The following is a 27,008-nucleotide window of genomic DNA, read 5'->3' on the forward strand; positions in this document are numbered from 1 at the left end:
ACACTACTATAATTATAACAAATAATTTGAGGTATGATCCCGAGCCTCTTTCATCTTCAAAGAGCTACAGTGCTGCGTTGTCTCCTGAATCTGCTATAGATAGCCCCACTGCTACTGAGAACTTCATAGAACTAACCAAGAAGGAAACTCCTGTGCAAAAACTTCCCTCTGACAATATCCATAATAATGCTCCTGATAATCATGTTATCGTCCTCAATGTAGAAGCTAGTAATATTAATCTTGAGGAAGCAGGGAAGCTAGCTAGCAAAGCCCTTGGTACAATACCCATGATCTTCTTGACCCCTAAACCAAAGACAGGCAAAATTGTTATCTCCTTCCCTTCAGAAAAAGATAGAAAGGATGGGAAAATAGCCCTTGCAAACTCATCAGCTGTAACTTTGTCCAAAATCACTGTTAATAACACATTTCATCTCAGTGCAAGGAAACTGATGTTATTTGTATGTATTGTAGTGCATCACACATAACCCGGGCTTGTCCCTACAAAGACGTCAGAAGAAGTCACAGATGCACCAACTGCTCACACTCCACTTATGAATCATACAGTTATGAATCATACAGAGAAACAGTACACACACTCAGCCACAGATAGATCATGCCCAGCCTATATCTCTGAACAGCACAAGCTTAAGCATTCAATCTCATATTACACCCAAAAAAACTGGTGAAGAACAAGACTGGAGTTAAGAGCCTTAGTATGAAATGTGCAAGCTGGAATGTTCGCTCTCTAAACAACAAAGTTGACCATGTTATGAACTTTTTAGAAGATAACAACATATCTATTTTCTTTGTTACAGAAACATGGCTAACTGATGAGAACAACAACACCACTGCAATAATAAAAAACTATGGCTATAAACTTTACCAAGTGTATCGCAAAGACAAATCAGGTGGAGGTGTTGCCATAATCTACAAATCATGTGTTCGTCTAATCAAGGTTTTTGCCAACAATGACGGATCATTTGAGGCAATTAACGCAAAACTGAAACTCGTTGATGGGTCTGTCGTCTTCTGCTCCTGTGTCTACCGTCCACCTGGGTCCTTGGGAAATTTCCTCTCTGATTTTGAAGATTTCCTGGCGGATGCATTCTCAAAATACAAGCATTTCTTGCTATGCGGAGATGTTAATATGCACCTAGACAGAATCTCTGCCCATGTGAGCGAGTGGAGCACCATACTATCATCTTTTGGGCTTCATCAACTTGTCTACTCACCAACACATAAAAAAGGTCACATCCTTGATCCTGTTATTTCTTCGCACAAAGTAGTAGATCAAACTTCTGTTGAGGTAATGCAAAACATGGCCAAAAGCTTCCCATCCTGTGACCACTATCCGATTATATTTCAGCTTCATAAGCCTCCTGACATCGACAAATGTGAGAAAGTCATACGCTTTAGAAAGATCAGAGACATAGATCAGGAACAATTTAAAGGTGATTTATCTGTTGCTCTATCTGAGTTGGTTTTTGAAGAAAAGAGCTTCTCTGATGTTGTGACTCAATTTAACAATGGGTGTCAACATATACTAAATGTACATGCTCCAGAATATTCCAAAACCATCAAAGACATTCCCACTGCTCCCTGGTTTGATGGCGAATACAAAGTTGCAAGAGCCGACAGAAGAAAGGCTGAGAAAGCCTGGAAAAAGTCAAGTCTTGACATTGATCATGATATCTTTGTTCATTTGCGAGAGCACTGTTCAGAGCTGACTCTCAAAAAGAAAAAACTGTTTTTCTCTAATACTTTCCAAAAATACAAACACTCACAAAAGAGCCTTTACAAATTTGTAGACACTTTCCTGGATAAAGAAAAGAACCTCACTTTACCATCTTCAGAAAATCTTCAGGAAACTGTAAATGCCTTTAACCAGTATTTTACTGAAAAAATTGAGAAAATCCGAACATCATTTCCCAACACTACTGTGACTAATAGTTCTCCAAACTTCAATGGCCAGGCATTATCTGAATTTAGAAAAGCTACTATTTTTGAAGTAAGAGAATTGATCAAAGAATCTGGCATCAAAACCTCATCGATTGATCCACTACCTAAAGAACTCTTGTCAGAGCACCTTGAGCTAATCCTCCCTACCCTTTGTGATATTATCAACGTTTCTCTTTCAACTGGAAGTATGGAGGGAATCAAACTAGCACATCTCACTCCCCTAATCAAAGGAGATTCCCTAGACACTGAGAACTTAAAGAATTATAGACCCATCTCTAATCTTACATTCATCGGTAAACTCATTGAGCGCTTTGTATTAAAATGCCTCAATGAACATCTAGCCAAGAATAATCTCAACATCGACCACCAGTCTGGTTACAAAAAGCATCACAGCACAGAAACACTCCTCATTACCATAGTCAATGACCTCCTCATAGCCACTAATGAAAACACAGCAACAGTTGTAATGCTTTTAGACCTGAGTGCTGCATTCGACACAGTTGACCATATCAAACTGATCAATATATTGAAGTGTGAGATTGGGATTGCGGGAACAGCCTTGAAATGGTTCACCAGCTTCATCCGTGGTCGTTGTCAAAAAGTCAAGATAGGTGACCTAGAATCTGAAGAAATTGTAATAAAGTTTGGTGTCCCACAGGGCTCTGTCCTTGGCCCTGTGTTGTTCAATATCTACATCCGCTCAATTTACTCTTCTGTAAAATCAAAGCAATTTCTGATCCATGGCTATGCTGATGATCACCAGATCTACAAGTCATTTTCATCCGCTACAGAATATCAAGTCCTCAGCGAAGACCTGCCCTCCTGTTTTAGAGAAATCGAGACCTGGATGACGAATCACTTCCTTCTTCTGAATCCAACTAAAACTGAAATTATAGTTTTTGGTTCAAAACGTTTATTGTCAGAATTAGAAATTGGTGGTGTCTTCCTAAAATCTTCTGTCTGTATAAGACTTGTTAACGTTACCAAAAACCTTGGCTTTACATTGGATTCCTCTCTGACTCTAAATCCTCAGATAAAGAAGCTTAAAGCTGCAAACTGCCACAAGATGCGGAATATTGCAAAGATGAAACCATTCCTCTCTAAAGATCAAATGCAAATCATCGTACAATCTCTTGTTATTAGTTCGCTTGACTACTGCAATGCACTTTACTATGGTACTAATCATTCTGTTTTGAAACAGCTACAATCTCTGCAAAACAGAGCATGTCGCTTAGTTAAAGGTCTAAAGAGGAGAGAAGAAGTTGAGCCCTACATAAAAGAACTTCATTGGCTCAAGGTACAAGAACGTATTGAATTTAAAATACTCCTGCTAACTTTCAAACTGCTCCATGGACTAGCACCTTCATACCTGTCAAACCTTGTCAAGTACAATCCCAGTGGTGGCAGAGATGTGTCTCTTCATTGCCCTATAAACAGTCCACCAAGAGCCTTCTCTTCATCTGCTCCAAGATTATGGAACAACCTTCCTCAAGAAATCAGGAAATGTGTAAACATCAATGACTTTAAGGGAAAACTAAAAGCTCATCTGTTTAGAAAGTCCTTTGATATGTACTGAGTGAATAATACATTATCAGAAGATTTTTTAAATCTTCATCCTATAGCAGGTCAATTTTACGCTTTAAATTAAATTATTTTAGGCTACTAATTTTTCAGGATTTTCGGGCATCATTCGAGATATTATTCTTTTCCGTGTTTCACTGTGTCTGCCAACAAAATTTTAGTGTAGGTCAGAAAAGGAGGCTCTATCCCGGGACACCAACATTTTTTGGGTTGGCACCCAGGAGAAAGCTGCCTTATTCTTTGTATTTTGTCTCAAGTATTTTAGCATCTTCTTCCACTCTGTTTATTTCACCGTCTCTAGACTTGTATGTTGCCCAGATAATTTGACATGACTGTATTGGATTTTCTGTAACATCAGTTACTGTTCTGCAGTAAGCTTTTTTAATAATTTTGTATTGTATATTGAAGTTTTCAGATTGTTTGTATATTTGGAGTTATATAATTTTGGAGTCTCATACATAGATTTCTTGTGGTCATCATCTATTTTTCATATGTTTTGTTAGAAAACCTGCTAACCTTTCTTGGATATCTTCTTGTTAAAGGTGTTTCTGCCTTATTTAGTCAGGATTTAACTTGTAGCTATAAACTTCCGTTTTTAATTCCAGTCCAAGGCGAGATGCACGATCTCTACTGTCATTTAGGTATCATTTACAGCTGAGCATAAGGGTTAAATTTAAATTATTTAACCTTTTGGTGCTGTATCAAAATAACATTAATTTATTATTATTATTATTAGAGAATCTTGTAACACCCATCACTCAGGTGCTGAAAACTGTCCCATAATAATGCTGGAGAAAGAGAGTCTTCGACAAAGAACAGAGTACTCAAAAAACATGTAAATACTAGGCTTCTCAACCTAAATGTCGGACTGTTTAACACGAGGTCATTATGTTATAAAACTGCACAAGTATTTGAGCAACTGTCTGACTCCAATATTAATGCCTGTTTCCTGACAGAAACTTGGCTACGTAAGGGGGCTCTTACTAAATCGCTCACCCAAAAATTTCACGTGACTTTGGTTTTTTTGGTTTTGCAGCCGTACAAAACGGTTTTACATAAACCCTTATCCCAACCCTAACCCTAACCATAATCCCGAAGCTATCCATAATCTTAACCACAACCCTAACCCTAACCCGAGCCCTAAATAATCGAATTCACGTTTTACTAGCCTGTCACGTGACCAAAACGGTTTTTTGCCCATAACTCTCCAGGGAATCATTTTAACCTTACGTCATGGGGGGTGATTCGGAATCAGCGTCCAAAAATACACCTACGTAGATCACTTTCATGCCTAAAGGGCCTTTTCACAAGAATTTTCTTAACATTTGGGCGAGCGATTTAGTAGGAGCGACGTAAGGGAGACACATTAAAAATAGCGGAAATAAAAGACCTAGGCTATAATATTGTTCATCAATCTAGATGCCGTTACATTACTTTTAGCAAACCAGGCAGCTAACAAAGATTTTTGATATAATAACTCAGCCCATGAAGCATTTTAACCTTACAAAACAAAAAATGTTTTAATTGAACGTTTGTAAATTAATGATGAACCGCGCCGACGCGAATTTCGTTGGTATCATCCGTTAAATATTTTGTGTTTTAGAACATATAAACAGCATTAAAAAATACGCTTAACGGTGACTATGCTTACTTACTATTTTAAATTGATTTTTTACATGTCAGGGCCAAAACTATAAAGTAATTTTGTAATACGTAAAAATATTAGCGCCGCGCATTCATAAGCCGTACGATCAAAAAGACTTTGGAGGACTTCACTGCTTCGACGCGCCGCGAAAATTATTTTTGCTTCACATTGACGATCGTTGTAGCGCGATGCGTTACTGTGCCGCGCCGCGCACTCAATGAGGCTTCTCACAGCGCTAGATCGGCGAAATGCGCTACAATGCCTTACCGAGCTGCGATGAATTGACATCGTCAATTAATGACGATCGTTGCTTAATTGCTTTGTAGAGAAACGATTTACGATCTACGATGTGAAGCAAAAATGATATTTTGTGCGGTGCGTTGAAGTCCTCCAACTACAAATTCTAAAATATTTGTTACTTTAACATCATTTTAGTCAAACAAAATGTTTGGTACAATACTTACAATATTTAAAGGGTCAATTTCTCGGAAAAAACAAATTATTCAAACATTTATACGAAAATGAACATTTCTGATGTAGGCTCTATCATATTTATTGTAAAAGCTAATAATTCGATTAATACTGCACTGAGTGATTAAGCTAAGAAAGCTAGCTATTTGAAGTAAGTCATTCTTTGGATTATTAAAATGGAGATGAATCAAAATACCAAAGGTTTTGCCATAGTCAACATAGTTGACTTGCTTTAATATTTCATTTATTTATCATAGAGTCTACCTCTTTTGCCTTAAATATTTGTTCACTGTACTAGTTCGAGGAATTGAAGCTATCATTGTTTTTATGGTTTCCTTAACTTAGTCAAACGAGATTTCGTGCACTTTTTGTCGGTAAACGTTGTTTTACAGGGGTGGCTCGTGTGGGTGTCAAGATACACTCAATTAATTGTATCCGGAGAAAAAAAGACTTAAAATTAATTTTATTATTCTACCTCAGATCCATCATCATCTTATATTAGTTGATAATGATCGCAGAGAGGCCATATTTTAAATATGAATCGAGCACTCATAGGTGGGTCTTGAAAACACCCCGAATCTCGGATTTTACGTGTATTTTGCGATATGAAACCATCAATTTCGTGGGCTTAAGTCGGGACAAAATCATCACCTCCTGTTTTTTGAGGTATTTTTTAGGGTTAGGTAATTTTAATTGGTTTTTATCAATTTCCTGAGTTTGACAGCTACATAAATTGTGCACTATCGGAATGGAAATTGATAGAATTGAGGATAGATCGAATATGAATTTATTTGGTCAATTGATTGTAAAGTTATATTGTGGTAAAGTCGTGAGAGGTCAAAAATTCCACCCACTGTTCCAAATACTGCCCAGGTCCATTATTCTGTTATTCTGGTGTGTACGTTGCATTTATACACTGAACAATTTTCAAATTTCGTTTTTTCGACCGTAGACTTCCTTTTGGCTTTTAGTGTTATAAATAAACAATTATGTTCTGTTTAACGTGCATGATGGTGGATCAATGCGTTGTTGGATGTCAATAGATTTCACCAGTCAGCCGAATTAGCGTGTGTGTTATGACCTAGTTGACAGAATAGTCACTTTTAGTAATATGAATAGTGCGGTTTTAATGCATCTAGAGCTGTTTAAGGACGCCAAAATCGGCTGCTGGCGGTTGGGGGCCTACCCCCAGATTCAGTTGAGGTGGGCTAAAACCAACCTTGCCTAACACACCATACCCATGAGCCGCCTCTGTTGTTTTAAATATTGCAGTGATACTGTCTCTGTGCATTTATTCTAGGTTCATCATCTTATGCTAAAAATTTGTTTCTCGGTGCTGTTATCTCTGCATAAATTGGTTGCTAATAGTTCAATAATTTAAGTACGGCAGTATCGGGATTATCATAGCTTTAAAGGGGTAACAACTAGTGGTGTGGGGCATTGATAGGATGACAGCCTACTATAAATTCGGGGTTGAATTTAAATGAATATGATGGTTAATTTGAGGACCTTATTTGTTTTGTTCTGAAGCCTGCAATATGACGGTTTATAAATTACACTTTTTTTTCCATAAAATATAAATCTACAATACGTTCACAGAATAAAACTTAAACTGAAAACCACTTGAATAAAATATCATATCAGACCAGTGGCGTTACGAAGGGCCACGCTGACCCCGCTGTGCGGAGGGGTGCCATCTCAGGGGGCGCCAAATCGTCGTTTGAATGTGGGACAATTTGGAAAAACTTAATTACGGTACTAGCAAAACTGCGCGTTTTGCTCTAGAAACACACTTTTTTAGAGATTTTACCACCATATCCTCTAAAATCATCTAAAATCATCTAATTTGTTCAATTTTAGGGAGGGGCGCCAAAAGGGGAGGGGGCGCCAACACTCAACAGGGGGGCGCTTTTTCAGCAGGGGGGGGCGCCAACAGACAACATTACGCCACTGTATCAGACCATCTTAATGAATGATAATAATCAATGTGATGCCACATTACTGGGCAGTGCTCAGCCTGTCATTTCACCGAATCTCTATGTTTATGAACATTATAGCCTGGGTAAATGCCCAGCTGCAAAGCACACGTGTTTGGGGTTGTATTTGGTACATGAAATAGGATAATAATGGGTACTTGGGGCTTCATTTTCATAAAAACAAGTACTTACTGATTATAAAGGTCATGGTTAACTTCATGGTTAACTTCATGGTTAACTTCATGGTTAACTTCATGGTTAACTTCATGGTTAACTTCATGGTTAACTTCATGGTTAACTTCATAGTTAACTTCATGGTTAACTTCATAGTTAACTTCATGGTTAACTTCATGGTTAAATCCATGGTTAAATCCATGGTTAACTTCATGGTTAATTTCATGGTTAACTTCATGGTTAACTTCATGGTTAACCATTGGGGTGAAATATGAGGGCTCACAACAAAGGTGGGCTGAACATTAATTAATTCTTATATCCTTATTGAGAGTTAAGCCAACTGTAAATTTCTCAGTTAACTCATAGATAGTAGCAGTCAAAATGGTCCCGTGGTATTTCATTTAACATGGTCCACCGCTAACATTTTTTGATCTCTTTTTTGATTTTTTTAAAGGTAAATTTGTTCAATAAAAAAAATAGGCAAAAAAGGCAAGTAATAATGGTGTTCATTTTTTGGAATAAAGGTCCATTTTCGCATTTTTTAGATTGTTTCACATTGTATTGTATTGGGCTTGGCCATTCAAATTGTATTAGTGCTGAAGAGATGAATGCTTTAGCTAATCAGATGACTGGTATATGAAGCATAGTAGGTTGGGTTGACACTATATCTTTAATAAGGGAATTGTATGTCCAACCAGGGTGTTGTATCACACTATCATAAGATCATCTGATCAATTGTACTGACAAGATAAACTAAAATCTAAATTCTTGATAACTCTACAATTTAAATCCTTTTCGCATTATCTTTTGAGATCATATGCCTTATTTAATGAATTATTGAATCACTAATAAATGGGGTAGACTGAAAATTATCCGAAGTTCCAAAAACTATGTTTCATTGGACCAGAAGCGTACCTAACTTCTATTGGGTTCAGATAACTGACTTTAATTTCACCCTGACCCCCTCGATCTAGTCATCAAATTTCCATTGATCGGTCGTATAAGTAGAATGTCAGAAGTAGACATATACCTAAAAGTATCACGAGTACAGCTACCTATCCCCAAAGCTTTCAAGTGGAGAAGTCTGACCCTCAAATGACATGATGGCACCGTATATAAGAGTAAATAATTAGCACCCTTTGACCGACAGAGGAGAATGCCAGGAGTTGAATCTGAAATTATTTGTAATATAACATTAATTACAAGAGTACCCATCTAGCATATGACTAGGAGCATGGCTAATGAGGTGTCAAGTGAAACTATCAGAAAATAGCGTTAGTTTCACTTGTTAGCTCGTTAATATAACGTTTATCATAATGGAGTCCAATTCCGCCATCACTCCTATTTGTAGGGTTATCATTGTTTCTGATACATCAATAACATTTCTTATTCCATGTAGGAGTTCCACACGTGTTGTACAGTAATCTATCAAGGAAATCAAGCTAGCTATCACGTGAACATTTCCTATGGTGAAAATATCTTCGAAAGATCCGTAAATGCACTAATCCCATAGATCGAATACAGTGTATGTCTTACTGTTAACCAATTAAACCATGCGTTGTAGTATTTTTTAAATGCGTTACTGGAAATTGTATTGATACTTCTTATTTAACAATATTTAAGGGACCATGATTTAATGTAAAGTACACTCGGCAGTATAAAAGATGGAAAATGTCACACAGGGAGGTGCAATGTGCAGTTAGGGATAAGTGTTAGCCAGGGAGCCACACCATTTCACGTGGCCACTAATCTAGTTCCGGGACCTCACTCTTTACTGAGCATTAGTGCTTTGATTTCAAACATCAACAACATAATCACAGCTGATAACTCCTGGGCCCTGGCTTGTTTCTGGTATTGGGCCTGTTGAGTGTTAATATTTCACAGTTTTGTTATACCGCTTTGAATTTTGTTCGGGTCCGGGCCTCTAAATTAATATCGATATATCTATATATAAATATCTTTATAATAATACTATGTATCATATGAAAATAATTGAAATATTTACACATTGTTATATGCTAAGGAGTTCAATGTGCTCATGTGCTGAACAGATGAGTGTACTACTATCATTAATAAGTGTACGACTGTGTCTCTACAAGAGCTCACACCTTTAAAACAAACACCAGAATTGCTCACCAAAGCACCCCGGCCGGGACAACAGATTTACTATTTTACAAAGGTCGTTACCATCACGTTACAATTCGCACGTCCATATCCGGGTTGTGGTAGTAGCTGCTGGTCAGCCCGAGTGAGGAAAACTACCCCAAAAACATATATCCTTCAGGATTACTATTATGTGACCTGGTGGCTGGTTGAGGCTGCTGCCTTTGCGGTTTGTTAAATATGTTTAGTTAACTCTCTAAAGTTTACTTGCTTAAAAGTTAATCAATGTCTGGAGAATGTAACAGTTAATATTAATTTGGAAAAATTAATATCGACTGCTTTGCTAAACAGAACATTTAAAATCATGATTTGATTACTTTCAAGACTATTAAATGACATGTTTAATTGTCGCATGTCGCGAACGTTGTAAAATTTTATTTTTATTAGTCTGAATTTGAGATTGGGCGTAAATTTGGTTAGGTTATGTTGAACCTAACAGGTGCATGATTTCATTTCTGCAATGTAGTTGATTAAACCTCACATTACGAATAAAAGTTGCGAATGAAATAATTGTTTACACAAGGCACCTTCAAATTCAATCTACTTACCCTATGTTATGAGTAAAATGTTGATTATTTATTACTGTTGACTAGCTTTTAGACAGTTTGCAAATTGATCACGTGCCTTTTTAATCTCGCTGAGCCCTGGTATTGATCAATAATACTTATAGTTGGTAACTGCCGCGACAATCAACCATCATCTCTAGTGCCCGATCAGCTGTTGTTCGCTCTCAGACGCAATCTAGTCCTACCATCATAGTATTTCATAAATCACATTTTATTTATTTTTACGATATACAAGTTTCCAAACAATCACAATGCTGGCAAGCATTACCGTCGCCCTTATATTCACAACACTATTTACCCCCTATACGATTATATCCCCTTTATTGTTTTCCAGGCATTAAGACTCATCGAAAGTAGTTCAGCAGGTACATTTAAGTTCAAAACATTCTAATTCAATGTTGAAGATGACAGGAATAAGAAATAGTTGTATGGAGGTTTTTAAGAAATTTGCGCAAAATACGCGCCAGCATGTTATACGAAATTAGGTAAAAAACCCAAAATCGCCATATTCAGGTGCCTTAAAAACCATGTTAAAATTGAGTTAGAGATCTGAAACTTTGCAGGGCGTCTAGACCTTGTCCAAATCGACTGTAAAAAAAATGTCATGTTTCAGGAGTATCGGGAAGTGGGTTTTCTGGAACCCCTGTTTTACAACAGATTGTCGTGAAGATATATATGTATGTATAGACGCTTTTTGCAGTCAATTGTAGCCTACATTTAAGTGTCCGTAGATTCAAAAGTATAAACGATACAGTCATTTCGAACCACAGGTTTTAAAGATAATTGTTTAAGCTTTAGTTTACATTGTATTGAAAAATAATTTAACGTCATCATCATCACTTGATGACGTCATCAAGTTAAGTGTTTTTAAAACTTGACTTTTGACAAAGTAACAACTTTTTAAATCGATTTTACACTATTAAGGAGTAATTTTATTCAAAATCTGAGGACATTTTCATCTTAGATAATTGTTCAAGCATTCCGAAAATCTACCGGAATAGTTTCCTACCTTGCTCCTTCATAAAGATATTTGCTATTGAAGTTAGTGCTTTTTTGAAGAATAATTTTATAAAAACACAAAAGTTGTGAATTAGTATTCTCTGGTGTTGGGCCATCCCTTGGGTTGTGGAGCTCAATTTTGCTTCTTAAAGGTGTAAATTGTGTTATAGGCTAGTTTTAAAGTTAAAAATCGAAAAGTTGCACACGTGGGGACACGCCCAAATTCATTTAAAATCGCTAAAATCGCTAAAAATTTTGATTTTCACGATTTTTATCAACTTTGGAGTCCCGTTGTGATCCAAGTTCTTTTTGAAATCTTCTGAAACTTTGCATGCTTATCAAACTATATATTAAATACCACTATGCAAAAATTTACGGTGATTCAATATTGTATGCGCACGCGACGTCCGCTCAAAGTTTGCACGTGCGAAAGGTGAGAAATTTGCTCATTCGTGATTTCGAATATATTCTGCTTTCCACGATATTTAAATGGCATTAAATATGAATTTAATGCCAACTTGAATGAGTAAAAAGTGCCATATTCAGTCGGTTATCGACAGAAATACCTAACTAAACACAAGGAAACGTTTTCAAAGGCAGAATTTCGAAATCGTCGAAATTACCTCCTTGTTAATGAAGTTTCGACTAGCTGTGTAAATTATCCTGACATTATAATCAAAAAGAGATGATATTTGACCAAAACCCATAATCATGGGTAGAGTGTACCGCTGCCAGTGTCTCTCTTTTCCAAACAAAAGGAAATGATATTAATTTGAGGAACAGTCCGCTAATGCAAATTGATACCGAGAATGAAATCGGTCGCTCGCTTTTTCCATTCGATCACGGCTTACGAATTGTAATAAAGCTTATTGATTTGAAAAAGCGAGCGACCGATTTCATTCTCGGTATCAATTTGCATTAGCGGACTGTTCCTCAAATTAATATCATTTCCTTTTGTTTGGAAAAGAGAGACACTGGCAGCGGTACACTCTACCCATGATTATGGGTTTTGGTCAAATAACTAATTGAAGTAATCAATATTTGTGGTGCTGATTGATTGAGGGGAGTTGGTGGGGCGTGGTACGGACTATGTCTCGTGATATTGCAGACCCAGGGGGCCAGGATCTAGGAGGGAGTGAGGGTGTTTATGAGGGAGGGTGTTTATAAGGGACGGTGTTTATAAGGGACGGTGTTTATAAGGGAGGGTGTTTATAAGGGAGGGTGTTTATAAGGGAGGGTGTTTATGAGGGAGGGTGTTTATGAGGGAGGGTGTTTATAAGGGAGGGTGTTTATAAGGGAGGGTGTTTATAAGGGAGGGCGTTTATAAGGGAGGGTGTTTATAAGGGAGGGCGTTTATAAGGGAGGGCGTTTATAAGGGAGGGTGTTTATAAGGGAGGGTGTTTATAAGGGAGGGCTTGACTCCACCCGGTGGAATCCTGAGCGGGGAGTATTCTCTGAGTTGTTGTGAGCATTTTACTTTGATCTTTATAATCCTTTTTTTCACTGAAAGTAGAATAATAATAATTTTCTTTTCTGACTGTCTTATCAAAATCATGGGTTTCAAGATCCGAATTTTGGGACCTTACCATCAAAACGTTACATTGAAGTGCCGGTTTTACCTCAACACAGGTGATTTTATCTGTAACCAATTGATTTTACCAACCTGCTCCCAATGGTACGATGCTGTGACTTTTCACTAAATAAAGTAGATTATCAACAGCTGTTACTTAATTACTCTAATCACCATTACTCAAGTGCCTTGTTCTACACTTAATTAGATTCGCAACAATTGGTTGCATTCTTGATTGATCGGACATTTAACGTTTGAAAACAGTTGCCCCGGACTCCCTCACGGACTAATTTATTCGTTGAATTATTTTGCACTTGAAGGTACTGCAGAATCTTTTCAACTGAGTACAACTATTCATATATATTCAGATATTATCTGAATATATTATCTGCCACAAATCGTCAGCTTTTAGTGGACCAGACGTTTTGTCTTAACTCGTTACAATTCGTAACTTACATTAGATCCTGCTAGAATAATTGTACGCTATTGATATGGTAAGGTTTTGATGACGTAACGATTACAATGTTAGCCTCATCATAATGCAGTTATAGAGTGAGTCTCTTCAGGATTACTATTATGTGACCTGGTGGCTGGTTGAGGCTGCTGCCTTTGCGGTTTGTTAAATATGTTTAGTTAACTCTTTAAAGTTTACTTGCTTAAAAGTTAATCAATGTCTGGAGAATGTAACAGTTAATATTAATTTGGAAAAATTAATATCGACTGCTTTGCTAAACAGAACATTTAAAATCATGATTTGATTACTTTCAAGACTATTAAATGACATGTTTAATTGTCGCATGTCGCGAACGTTGTAAAATTTTATTTTACAACATTATTTTTATTAGTCTGAATTTGAGATTGGGCGTAAATTTGGTTAGGTTATGTTGAACCTAACAGGTGCATGATTTCATTTCTGCAATGTAGTTAATTAAACCTCGCATTACGAATAAAAGTTGCGAATGAAATAATTGTTTACACAAGGCACCTTCAAATTCAATCTACTTACCCTATGTTATGAGTAAAATGTTGATTATTTATTACTGCTGATTAGCTTTTAGACAGTTTGCAAATTGGTCACGTGCCTTTTTAATCTCGCTGAGCCCCGGTATTGATCAATAATACTTATAGTTGGTAACTGCCGCGACAATCAACCATCATCTCTAGTGCCCGATCAGCTGTTGTTCGCTCTCAGACGCAATCTAGTCCTACCATCATAGTATTTCATAAATCACATTTTATTTATTTTTACGATATACAAGTTTCCAAACAATAAATAATTGAAGTAATCAATATTTGTGGTGCTGATTGATTGAGGGGAGTTGGTGGGGCGTGGTACGGACTATGTCTCGTGATATTGCAGACCCAGGGGGCCAGGATCTAGGAGGGAGTGAGGGTGTTTATAAGGGAGGGTGTTTATAAGGGAGGGTGTTTATAAGGGAGGGTGTTTATAAGGGAGGGTGTTTATAAGGGAGGGTGTTTATAAGGGAGGGCTGGACTCCACCCGGTGGAATCCTGAGTGGGGAGCATTCTCTGAGTTGTTGTGAGCATTTTACTTTGATCTTTATAATCCTTTTTTTCACTGAAAGTAGAATAACAATAATTTTCTTTTCTGACTGTCTTATCAAAATCATGGGTTTCAAGATCCGAATTTTGGGACCTTGCCATCAAAAAGTTACATTGAAGTGCCGGTTTTACCTCAACACAGGTGATCCAATTTTATCTGTAACCAATTGATTTTACCTGACCTGCTCCCAATGGTACGATGCTGTGACTTTTTACTTAATAAAGTAGATTATCAACAGCTGTACCGTTACTTAATTACTCTAATCACCATTACTCAAGTGCCTTGTTCTACACTTAATTAGATTCGCAACAATTGGTTGCATTCTTGATTGATCGGACATTTAACGTTTGAAAACAGTTGCCCCGGACTCCCTCACGGACTAATTTATTCGTTGAATTATTTTGCACTTGAAGGTACTGCAGAATCTTTTCAACTGAGTACAACTATTCATAAATATTCAGATATTATCTGAATATATTATCTGCCACAAATCGTCAGCTTTTAGTGGACCAGACGTTTTGTCTTAACTCGTTACAATTCGTAACCTACATTAGATCCTGCTAGAATAATTGCACGCTATTGATATGGTAAGGTTTTGATGACGTAACGATTACAATGTTAGCCTCATCATAATACACTGATAGAGTGAGTCTCTTACTCAGCGTTTTCCTTGTTACAGGAACCCTGATATCAGTATCAGGTGAAATTTCCTCTTCCTCACAAATATGCAGCTTTTAGTTAAACTATCATTAACTAAGAGCTTTATTAAACACATTTGTTGCAATCTCCAGGTAGACAATCTCTTCCAATTATTGCAAGCTTGGTTCACATTCTTACCACATTTCCGTTACCCTGTGGTACTGTGCAAGTATTGTTCTACTGAACAGACTGCTTAGTCACCTTAAATCCTCGCTGCTGAGTGGACGCTTACGGTGGATTACTCTCTGTACTCCAACCTGATTGGCTCGTTGGGGGCCCTGCTAACAAGATAGTTGTCTCTGGTGGAGCATCACTTGATGCGGTCCAACTTTGACTACTTTATAGCCGGCCTATTGTTAACCAATCCACTTTGAATTCTATAAACTCCCCCTAACGGAATGTAGTTGAGTAAGATTAAATGTACAATAGAAACTACAAATTGTAATTACACTCTCATCTAAATGACGTTAACCCCGGAAAAGTTTTCAAGATTAAAGTAAAAACCTCAACCCCTAACAACCCCCTAACAAGCTCAATTAACAACACGACAAGCAGGGGCTGACAAGTATTCTTCTAACCACACTTCATTAAACTCCTGGACTAGTAGTAGATGAGGAGTCACGTGCTCTAAGGAGGGGGCTTTATTACCAAACTGTGGTGTGTTAAGGGTCAGTTAGCTTGCAGTACCCCGCATCAGATAGGGGTTTACAGCTCACTCTAAACAATACTGCTCGGTTAGACTTCTGACGCCCTATTTCTTTGTTTCTTACTCGGGAGACCTTCTCAGTGAGCGGATAAGTATGGTCGCGTGCCCTGAGTATTCTAGTTTGATTGGATGAGAGTTAGTCACGTGGTTTTTCTACTTTACAGCAAGAAAATAGTGCTGAATTTGTGCTTAGTTTTATTGTAATTTGTACGCAGTCTCCTTTCCGTTTTTGTGCCAATCTCAAGTCTTTTAACATTGCTTCGCACTCTCCAGCCTTCGTTCTATCCTCATTTTGCTACCTCTTGCTCAACCAAGATAACAACAACAACAACAACAAATGCTCTTCATTTCCCACTAGATTCCACCAAAAGTAAAATTTCTCATACATATTTTCATTGAAAGATGATGTACCAATATTGTTAAGGTGTAGAGGCTGTAATGGTTAAGACAACCAGATGTCACGTACCTAGCCACTCATTTGCTTTAGATCTGAGTAAAACAAACCCGCCGGCCGCGATAAATTAATTTGTGAAAAAAGTTACCATTCATTTATGAGGAATGCTGGATGAAGTGATTGTTTTTTTGGATGAGTCATTTTTAGGGAAGGTGCGCGTTATAGCTCGTGATAACGCTTCTTGAAAAATGTCGATTAGCATTTTTGAGTGACTATGCACGGGTAAGGAGCTGTTGTTTGTGTTCCAAATGAACATTTCTTATACTTGCTGCTTAACAACTCTTAATAGGGTGGAAATGTTTCCGCTAAGGCCCAAAGTTCCTGATATATTGGTCCACAATTGACGTATGGCAAATTTTCATTGACTTTCAGCCGCTCTTATCACATGGCACGGGTTGATTCTGGAAGATGCTATTTAATTACCTGGGAGGTAGGTAGTTACTTGGTACCCGTTAAGTCACATAAGTGTGGGACCGTTATTATTATAAAGGAGCAGCTTCCTTGGTGAATCTCCCCCTCAGAATTACAGTCCTAGTCCTCGACCTTCTTTTGTGATCACTGATCAGCGACTGGACCGCCACTATTTGAGGGCACTTCTAAATTAATACAGCTATTGTTGTAATAATGCGACCCCTAATTCTCCCCTTTATTAGTAATCTTATTAAATATAAAACCTGGGTGATGGAGTGACGTGTGACCAATAGGAAGTCTGAGTTTGGCTCACGTGACTTGGAATTACCCAATAAATTATACTGATTTAGATCTAACAATCGACTGTTTTATTGTTGCAGTAACGTTCGACCCCACTATTAGTGTAGACCCACTTACCAGTCACCATGACTACTCAAATCCTAGACAAAGCGGAGCCGAACAGCCGTCTGGTCACAATCACGTGACGTCACAAGTCACACGTGACGTCACGAAAACGAAAACACCGGCTTTAAACACAACCGATCAATGATTGATCCCCCTTTGTTCCGCAGACGTGAATCCAATCCAACGCTATTGTGTTATATTGAGTTTTTTGAAAGTTTTCATAAACTTTAAACTTTGAGGCACCGATTTAAGCCGCTGTTTGTGTCGAAATGCATGTCGTTTGAAAGCCGTCAATCTCGGTTTTATAATTACTGGTTTTAATCTCATTGTAGCTTCATTAAATAATAATCACTTTTAACGGTATTTTTGGTATCTTTGTCGGCATGAGCCATGAAGTGTACCTGATTTGTTCTATAAATTTGTTCTTCATTTTTTCATCGTAAGCCACTCGAATTCCAAACAAAAAACCATTTATTTGATTAACTGACTTTTCCGCTCAATTAATTGGAACAAAGTCGTAAGTAGTGCACCCAAATTTACTTAGCAGTGCAATTGAGTTTCTTTAGCGCTACAACAACTGTTAGTTGATTAGTTCAGAGGTGCTCAAACAGTTGGACATTAGTCACACAGTCGAGACATTCTGTCTTTCCTCCCAATCCGATACGTTTTGAAATTTCCATCTCATATACTTGCAAATCAATCGATTTGAATCTGATTAGTTTTCCTTACCGCTAGCCAGGGCCCAGGATGGATATACAATCTAATTTAGGGCACAGCCACCTTTACGTACGCTTCCTTAAATTCAATTAAATTTTATTTAAACACTTTCTATAATACGAGAATTTGATTTTATGTGTTTTATGGTAGGTATGATGTTGGAAAACGAAGTGAAGAATAAAGTGTTTGTCTACAAACTGATGATAAGGTAAGAATTTTGTTAATGTTTGTTATTTTTCCAAAAACTCATTCAGATTTCCAGCAGATTTATCAAATATCCAAAAATTACGGCACATATGGTTCAATTGAACATCCGAGAAAATTTTCGACACACTTTCTCATGATCAATCCGATTTAAACTCAATCTTCGATTCACAACTTTATTGGTTGATATTTTAAGTTAAATCCCTCCCTCTCTCTTAATATTTTAAGTTAAATCCCTCCCTCTCTCTCTTAATATTTTAAGTTAAATCCCTCCCTCTCTCGTAATATTTTAAGTTAAGCTATCTCTCTAAGTCTCTATCTGTCGTATTGCGCGGCCACTAATGAAACTTACACGAGCTAGCACTCAGCTTTTTAACACTTTGCCTGTTTCAGAAGCGCTCGTTTTAAATTTAGACGATTTATTAAATCATACTTACCAATATTCTCTACTTTTTGAATGAGCCGTTCAGTTGAAGTACCGTAGTTGAAAGTAGATTTGATTTTCTGTTTGTAGCTGAGTGTTATTTTACTGAAGTAAAGGTAGGGACGGGAACATTTTGAGGGAAGGGAAGAATTGTTTTCTTATCGGGATAGAATTTTGTGCAGCGTCTTTTTCTTATTCTCGTGACCTGGTGTAAATTGTGAATCGCATCTGTTCAATTTTGAACGGTTGAAATTTGTAACTCTCGGCATTAATCATCCCTGGAATACAGTATCTACCATCTTACTGTCTTTCATTTACTCGACTTAAACGTACTGATCCAGGTTTAATATAAGACCAATGACCGTTCCGACAAATGCTCTGACTGAAACATCCATTGAAGCACCGGGACCCTAACAATACCCCCGACCACATCCACCAGCCTCGCACTTAAAACCTAAACCAGGTGCCACACAGACCACTTCTTCTTCCTGACTCACTATCCACTACTGTTACTTGAACTATACACGTTAAATGATAACGTCCCCGTCCGTATTGTTTCCCCCTAACCGAACATAGTAGGACGCCTAATTTAATCACTGATTGTGGGGTGCCTTTGTGGCGACTAACGCCCTCACTGGCCCTCAACCTGCAATACTGTACCAATCCGTATTGTAGTACTGCTAAATTGAGTGCACTTAACTCGATAGACAAATGTTAGGCTACTACGTGTGTTCGGCTGCCGATTTGAGGGTAGAGTGAGAGAGAGAGAGAGAGTGAGAGAGAGAGAGAGAGAGAGAGAGAGAGAGAGAGAGAGAGAGAGAGAGAGAGAGAGAGAGAGAGAGAGAGAGAGAGAGAGAGAGAGAGAGAGAGAGAGAGAGAGAGAGAGAGAGAGAGAGAGAGAGAGAGAGAGAGAGAGAGAGAGAGAGAGAGAGAGAGAGAGAGAGAGAGAGAGAGAGAGAGAGAGAGAGAGAGAGAGAGAGAGAGAGAGAGAGAGAGAGAGAGAGAGAGAGAGAGAGAGAGAGAGAGAGAGGGGAGTGATACATATAGATTACAGGACTTAATCGTAATTAAATGTACCGCTCACCCTCACAGTCCCTCGTCATCGTTCTTCTCCCCGACAATGTGATCTTATTGATTTTAGAACCCGTGTTTTTATCACGTCTCTAATAGATATGAAATGCGGTGTATTTTTTAGCGTTACAACGTGCTGGCGGAGAAAGTGAACAGATGGTTTGAATTTTACTTTTTTGACCTGTCCTTTTGTCCTGCTAGCATTCTCTCCACTATTTTTTCGACAAATTTAATTTACTTACAACAATGAAATTTTTAAACTTTAAAAACGGTTTTACACGGAAGGTGCGATACACGGTCACACGTGCCGGGGCCGCTTCACAGATGCAAATAGAGGTAGCAAAATACCTGCTAATAGGATTAAAGCGAACGAGGCAATCCAATTTTCATAAAATTACAAAATTTAAAAGAAGTGAAGATGGGTGTTGGAAGGCTCTGCTAATGCTCAGTAACGTACAAGTACTACCAGTCCCTCGTTACCATGGACACAAAGCCTGTTAATTTAATGATTTATTTTAAATGCACATATTGTGAAGGGGTTTATTTTCAAAATATGCACTACTTTATCTAATTTACTTTACTCGGAGGATCTGATTGAAAACATTAATTATTTTATTACATTTAACAGAAAACTACCCAAATCTTGAACAGGTAGCTTTTCCCCGAGCTCATTAGGCGGATTTTTCAAGTGACTGTAATCCACGCCCACAATTAGATCATAGTTTAAATCAAGCACCGTTTTGATAATTAGACTACGTTTAATGCAGATAAATTCCCGTGTCCTGTATTTCAGCAACAGTTGAAGGCTATCCTATTCAGAAATCCGGCAACCAGAATTTAGTCACCTGGACGAAAACTGCCAGAAAATTCCTAACCTCCCCGAGTTACAAATGGGGTTACTGCGCATGCGGCTGGATAATGAATTGTCACGAATTGTATAAGTTATTATTAACCATAAACTTGTTAACTAATAGATAGTTGAGTTCAGTTAATGAAATATGCAAATAGTAAACTTATAAACTCCTACAATTTAAATCAATAATCATATTCCTTTGGCGGCGGGACGCTCACTTCCGGATTAAATCGTATTGAATTTCGATTGTTCAAAAATCAGGCACTTCGTCCAAGCACGCCCAAGTTACTAGACTTCCAAACACTTGAGGACTTTGAAGTTCATTGATCGTGTTGGACATTATTTGTGCATTATAAAAAATAGATCTGTAACAACTGAGCTTGTGTAAGTTGTAACTTGCAGAATGCAGGTCTCCTACTTAGCCACCAGGTAACCTGTATTATTTCCGAGTAAGAATAATCAGAATCATTGAGGTCTAATGAAAAACGTAACTTTTTCTCCTGAATAACGTGCAATACTGGGCTGGTGTAACGAACAGGCCTCTTCTTCAGTAAGCAGGCAATGTGTAATATTTCCTGGTAATCGTGGTCAGTACCCGGCATGTGTTATTGATTGTGTTGTCGATTGTCAGTGTGTCCATTCAGAGAGGAGAGAATAACGTTCCACATGGCTAGTTAACGGCCTTTAGCTCCCCTCTTATCGGGCAAATAATTGCCATTCACCTGACGGCCCTTTGAACGGTTACATTAGTAAACCACTTTGTTAACTGAGCGATGTAGTCGGCGAGGGTAAGGTACATTTGGCGACACGTAGCGTCACGCTTTCTCTTGAACATCAACTCTACTAATTCTACTATTCTATCACTTAAAAGGGAGGTTTTACAAATGCAAAGTAACAATTTCAACAGGGCGATTAATGGTAAGCAATTTGCGAGCAATTACTATTGTCGCGGATACAAAGCCGTCGGTTTCGGCCCGGCTTTTCTTCAAAGAGTCGAAGTAAAACTGTTATAGCTGCAGTACAGGCAGGGCAATCTTGACAAATGTCTTGCCAAACGTATCTAATGACCTGTCAATTGGGTGAACTAATAGAACATTTAGAAGTCGCTTGTTACTTACAATTAAATAGCATATCGAGGGGGTATGGAGCGTTAAGTTCACCTACCCTCCCGACTCTCACCCCTATTTAGAGGTGGATTGTGCGTCATGTGTGACAGCTAGCGGTTGATTGGGTTAAATGGTTTCCCTTTGAGTACTCTGGATATGGAAAAATTTGTCTGACAAATATTGTGGAGGGAAATTTTGGGGTTACGATAGAATTACTGTGCTGGGCAGATATTCTTCAAATAGCTTCTTGGGAACAGGGAAAACATTCTTGGGCTGGATACTTTGAAGATTCGGTTGTTCCGATATTTACACTTCGTTTCAGTCGGATTATTATAGAATCGTTTCAGTCAGTTACATCACGATGGTTACAACGCACTAGCCCTGTTGATGGAACAAATGCTTCTAGCTTCTAAAAAGGTTCGTTTTTTGCCCTTCAAGGGCTTTGGAAAAGAAGATTTAACGAGTGAATTGTAGGTATAAGGCTTTGATACTTAAGGAAATTCAATGACTTCTATCGACTCCTATTGTTGGCTATTGAAGGAGTTTCAGTTCATTACGTGTTCATAGTTTGAACCCAATTAGGGCTCATTCGGCTGGCTATTGGTTTTGCAGACAGATAAGTCACACTTGAAAGCAACGTGTCTATTAAACCGAACTACTTAAAGTCTAGTTGCTACTTCTCGCTATACTCTTTTGTCCCAGGTTCAGCCTAGCGATTGTCTAACCCAACTCTTGAACGTGTGTAAAGCAGTCAGTTTCGCAGACAAGGAGCTCATCCTTGAAGGTTTGTTTTGGTTTTTTCATCGTCTTTGATTTTATTTATGTACTTAACGTTGCAGCCTTTTTTGTAAGGACGTGAGAAATAGGTGATAAGTAAGACCAAAACTAATGGGAGGGTTAAACTTTCAAGACTTCGGACGCCGTTTAACATTTTTCTTTAATTTGAGTTTATGTTAATAAGAATGAATAAATAATTGGAACTTTTTCTTGCATAGCTCTCATATATAGACCGCTAGAATCGAATTTGAGAGCATTTTGAGAGCATTGCTGCACTTTTAGCTTATAACTTGTAAAATGGTATTGTACAAATATGCGTTTCAGCGCTCAGCTTGCCAGATTGAAGCGCGCGCGCAGCATAAAAATGCGCGCGCAGCTCAAGTTTTCTGATCTTGATCGAAGAAAAAAAGCTTTTATCAGTACTTTAAGGGCTAAGACTTAAGAGCTTAAGAGCTTAAGAGCTTACATATCTGAAATGAATTAAATGTCCGGAATTTAGCGACAACTGATGAGTGGTTAAATTTGAGTTCTAATGATTTTTAACTCCGTCGTTATGTGATAGTTATTGATTGATGTCAAATTATAAATTCAAGTTGTATTGCGGAAAATGGTTAAATTCAGTGACAAGTGAGAATTTCTGCGACATTTCACGAGAACTCGGTAGCACTATAAAACAATGATTTAATACAATTAAACCAGTTTAAGTTTCACCATGCCGAATTTGTTTTAAATTCACCAACTTTTGACAATTATTACGAATAATATACAGAATGAAGTCGATCGGCTGACATTGCCCGACCCATAATTATCTGATCAATTAGCCATTGAGCCTAGCCGGAGTAAATTCTCCATTTGAGACCTTTCAAGAGAAATATTTCGGAGTATCTCAGGTCCCCTTTGAATGAAGATTACCCTCGGAAATGCCACCCCCGCCTTATATCAAGCACGTGTCCAATCTTCATATGTTAAGAATGATTGATAACTCGAATGGAACAAATTTAGCTATCAGAAGCATATCGATCTCGATTTAAACGAATCATTTGAATATTTCATTGATCTCTCAAAAAAGTTTAAATGCTCGCAGATTTACCGATCAAATACGTTAAGTATCTAGCAAGTAAGATGACAAAGGCTGTGCTTTAAATCGTGCAGCCGAACTTTGTTTAATAATAAACTTACAAAATGCCACAATGTTCACTTGTGGTGTTTTAAATCGCTGACATAACTAGCCAGTGGTAAGCTATTCAGAGTGGTCACCCATAATTCATCACGATCTCCTGCAAAATGATGTGCATTTGAACGCTGTCAAAGAGCGGTGAGATGTGGGCCGTGTTAAAACGTGTGTCGATTGTCTTGCTTACCAGATGAAGTGATCATGCTCGAGGCTTACTCAAATCTTCATCTCTTAGTACTGATTTAAATCGAGCTGCATGATCGCTGGTTCACGTGGTAGCAGTATCGATCTTTTTGAAAATGATTTCACACAAAAGAGTCACTTCCCTGCTTCATTCATTCAATTTTACTACCTGCAATTTAAATTAGACCGTATTCTTAAGCTATAGTTTCGAATCAATCTTCATTGTTGAAAGACGCCGTGACTGATTTTTAATAAAGTTAGCCAGTCAACAATATTATATTTTAGACGGTGTAATTCGTCAAGTCTATTTAGGACAATACGTAACAGTAAATTCCACCCAGAAGAGACCGTTGCAATGTCAGAGGAAGGGCAAACCCAAGATTCTCCAAAGAAGTCTCCTGAGAAGGAATCCTCAGAGCCTGGTACCCAAAATAATAGTCCAACCAAATCTGAGGTTAGTTGCTTATTTATCTTTTTGCTTTTTTTTTGCTGTTTTTGTTTTGAGCTGTTTTTCCATTTCTTTTGTTTGAGATTTCCTTAAAAAATTGCATTCTCCGTCAATTATCTATTGCAATTCATTGTGGTTCTACGGAATTCACTTGTGCACGCTCACGATTTTTACGATAAATTAACCATGACCGATAACTCCTCAGACGATGAACGGAACTAAGAACGAATCTCAATCACCAACGTCCACCACAAACTTTTTCTCAGCCTCTTCCCTGTTGGAGTCCTCTCAAACATCTCCTCCTACCTCCGTAACCAGCCCACCCTCCACCACTAAGGATCCTCTCGCTGACACTTTTGCCAGCCACCCTCTTTCTCACATATTCCCTAATAGAGACGTGTTGTCCCAGCTTTTGCCAAACAGTGAAGCTCTATTTGCTGCAGCTACAAGTAAACCAAGCACACTGATAGTGCCCACCCCGAATCTCCTCCTGCCGAATTCAAGTCCGCTGCAGATGCCTACCTCCACACCAATACTACCTACTCCCACACCTCTGCTCCCAACCTCAACTCCTTTGAGATCACTTTCTACCCCCATTCTACCTACCAGCAACCGTTTTAATCCCACCATTCTAACCCACCCGTACAGCGTGAGTGTTTCGTTCCACGATTGTTAAAAGTTGAACTTGAAATCAGTTTTGAAATCTTTTTATTTATATTTTATGTCTAAGTTCTCTACCTTTCTATGTCACTGTACTAACCTTTATTTTACCTACATGTATTGTATGGTCTCTGATTCTTTTTGATTTAGTGTGGTTTAAAATAAAAGATGTTTAATTTTGTCTTGGTCTTATATTAATATTACGTTATAATCTTGTTCATTTTTACACATTTGCTCACATCACTCACAGTCAGCCGCTCTGACATGGTTAACCACCTTCCTTGTGTTGTTGGTTAATCATATGAGCGGGATATAAATACCTCATTTCATTTCATTTCATTTCATTTCATATGCACACAATTTCTTGAGTACTACTCAACTGATCCCCACCTTCTTCAGTTCCCGCTGGGTCGCTCAGGATCTCTACCCTTCTTCCCTAACCTGCAATTCAAATCTCCGGATCGTGGCCAAAAAGAAGACAAGGATTCCGGACTTTTTGATCCTCAACTGCTGGGTGGTAGACTCCAAGACGTCGTCAACGCTTTTACGGCTAACAACGCGACATTTCCCCTACCCAGCAGTATCTGCAACAACTGGCCGAGTAAGTCAGACTCATCACTCAATCCGTCTCAAATCCCTGGATAGCTAGATAGTTTTAATTGCTGCAATTCGATCATGGTCCATTTTAACGGAATACACTTCTTGTCATTTGCCAGACGTAGTCGGCCGTGAGCTGGCTTTGGAATTAAAAAATCGATTTCTTTGATAACGAAATTTGATTAAGCAATTCTGAAATTCACCTTCGGATTAGACACCAGATAAGCTGCAAATAGCTTTAGAAAATACAAAACTGATTAAGTTATTACTAGGTAAAGCGCAGACTGAATCCAGCCTTCGATACAAGTTAATCAATTGATTAACTTAAATTCAATCATCTAATTGAACCAATAAGTGATCCTATTGATTTGTATTTAAAGCTGGATATTCCCAGATAACCTGCTGAGTCAAGTACAAACCGGATCGGGACGACAACACAAGATGAAACATTGTCCAGTTTGTAACAAAGTTCTGGTGGCATCTTCTCTTTACCTCCATATGAAGGTACGTGTTTACTAAAATAACTTTCTGAATACTAATATAGTACTGCCGCGAAAAGCTGGCCTCGATTTCGAGGCTTTTTTTGTTTTTAGAGGCTTCGAATCTTTTGTGTCTAAACACGCTAGATAGTGCTAAATAGTTATCGCGTTTAGACTACCGCAAAAGAACCGAGGCTTCTATTGCAATTTTCAGCTGTTAGCGGCTAGCTTTTCACGGCCGTACCAAAGATATCCTGCAATGTTAATCTGAAGCAAATTGAAACAGGCTAACGATTGACTTATATGAATTTGGAATGAAGCATTACACGAGTTATGATTGAGTGAGTCTGACATCAACCCTCTGCGAAATCCGTGATGAAAATGTTTTTATTTGACCAATGTAATTCTTTGATGAATGGAATAGCAAATATTTAAACAAATTTTACGTTCTGTATCGCAGTAAAGTTTTAAAATTCGACCGGAAAATCATTTTATATTCAATTGAAAGAACCACATCGACTATAAAAAGAAGAATTGTCGAATTATCATATATGAATTTAGAAAGCATGAAAACACAAGTGTGGTTAACAATTTAACTGAAAGATGATATCAGGCAGATCTGTTTTTCAAATTTTTTCAGTTCGGTCAAATGTTTCCAACTTCGTTAAAAACAAATGATATTGAAATATTTCCAAAATTACTTACTCATACCTCTTAACCACAATCTTCATTAAAACTTTCCGCCAGATACATACGGGCGAGAAGAACTATATCTGTGAATTTTGCTGCAAAAGATTCCTGTTGAAACACCACCTGCATTCCCATCTAAAGATTTGTCAGAGTCGGACCTTAGTGCTTACTAAGACGGAGACTTCACAAGCCTGAGGAGGAGGTAATACTCAACAGACTGCTAAACAGCCTCACCATTCATCCAATGCAATTCAGACTTCGGTGATATAACTATAAGAAGAT

General features: G+C 37.9%; 1 protein-coding gene across 1 annotated transcript; it reads left to right on the forward strand.

Moving 5' to 3' along the window:
- Positions 1-15: 15 nt before the first annotated feature.
- Positions 16-27,008, forward strand: LOC134818123 (early growth response protein 1-like). Its single transcript, XM_063827553.1, has 9 exons — positions 16-31; positions 18,211-18,268; positions 22,066-22,135; positions 22,421-22,502; positions 24,194-24,306; positions 24,506-24,949; positions 25,360-25,561; positions 25,952-26,061; positions 26,784-27,008. Exons 2-9 carry the CDS (start codon positions 18,213-18,215, stop codon positions 26,919-26,921), a joined length of 1,215 nt encoding a protein of 404 aa, XP_063683623.1. The 5' UTR covers positions 16-31; positions 18,211-18,212; the 3' UTR covers positions 26,922-27,008.

This window comes from Bolinopsis microptera, chromosome 7, assembly GCF_026151205.1.
Source record: "Bolinopsis microptera isolate Bmic1 chromosome 7, MBARI_Bmic_1.0, whole genome shotgun sequence".
Lineage (NCBI taxonomy): Eukaryota > Metazoa > Ctenophora > Tentaculata > Lobata > Bolinopsidae > Bolinopsis > Bolinopsis microptera.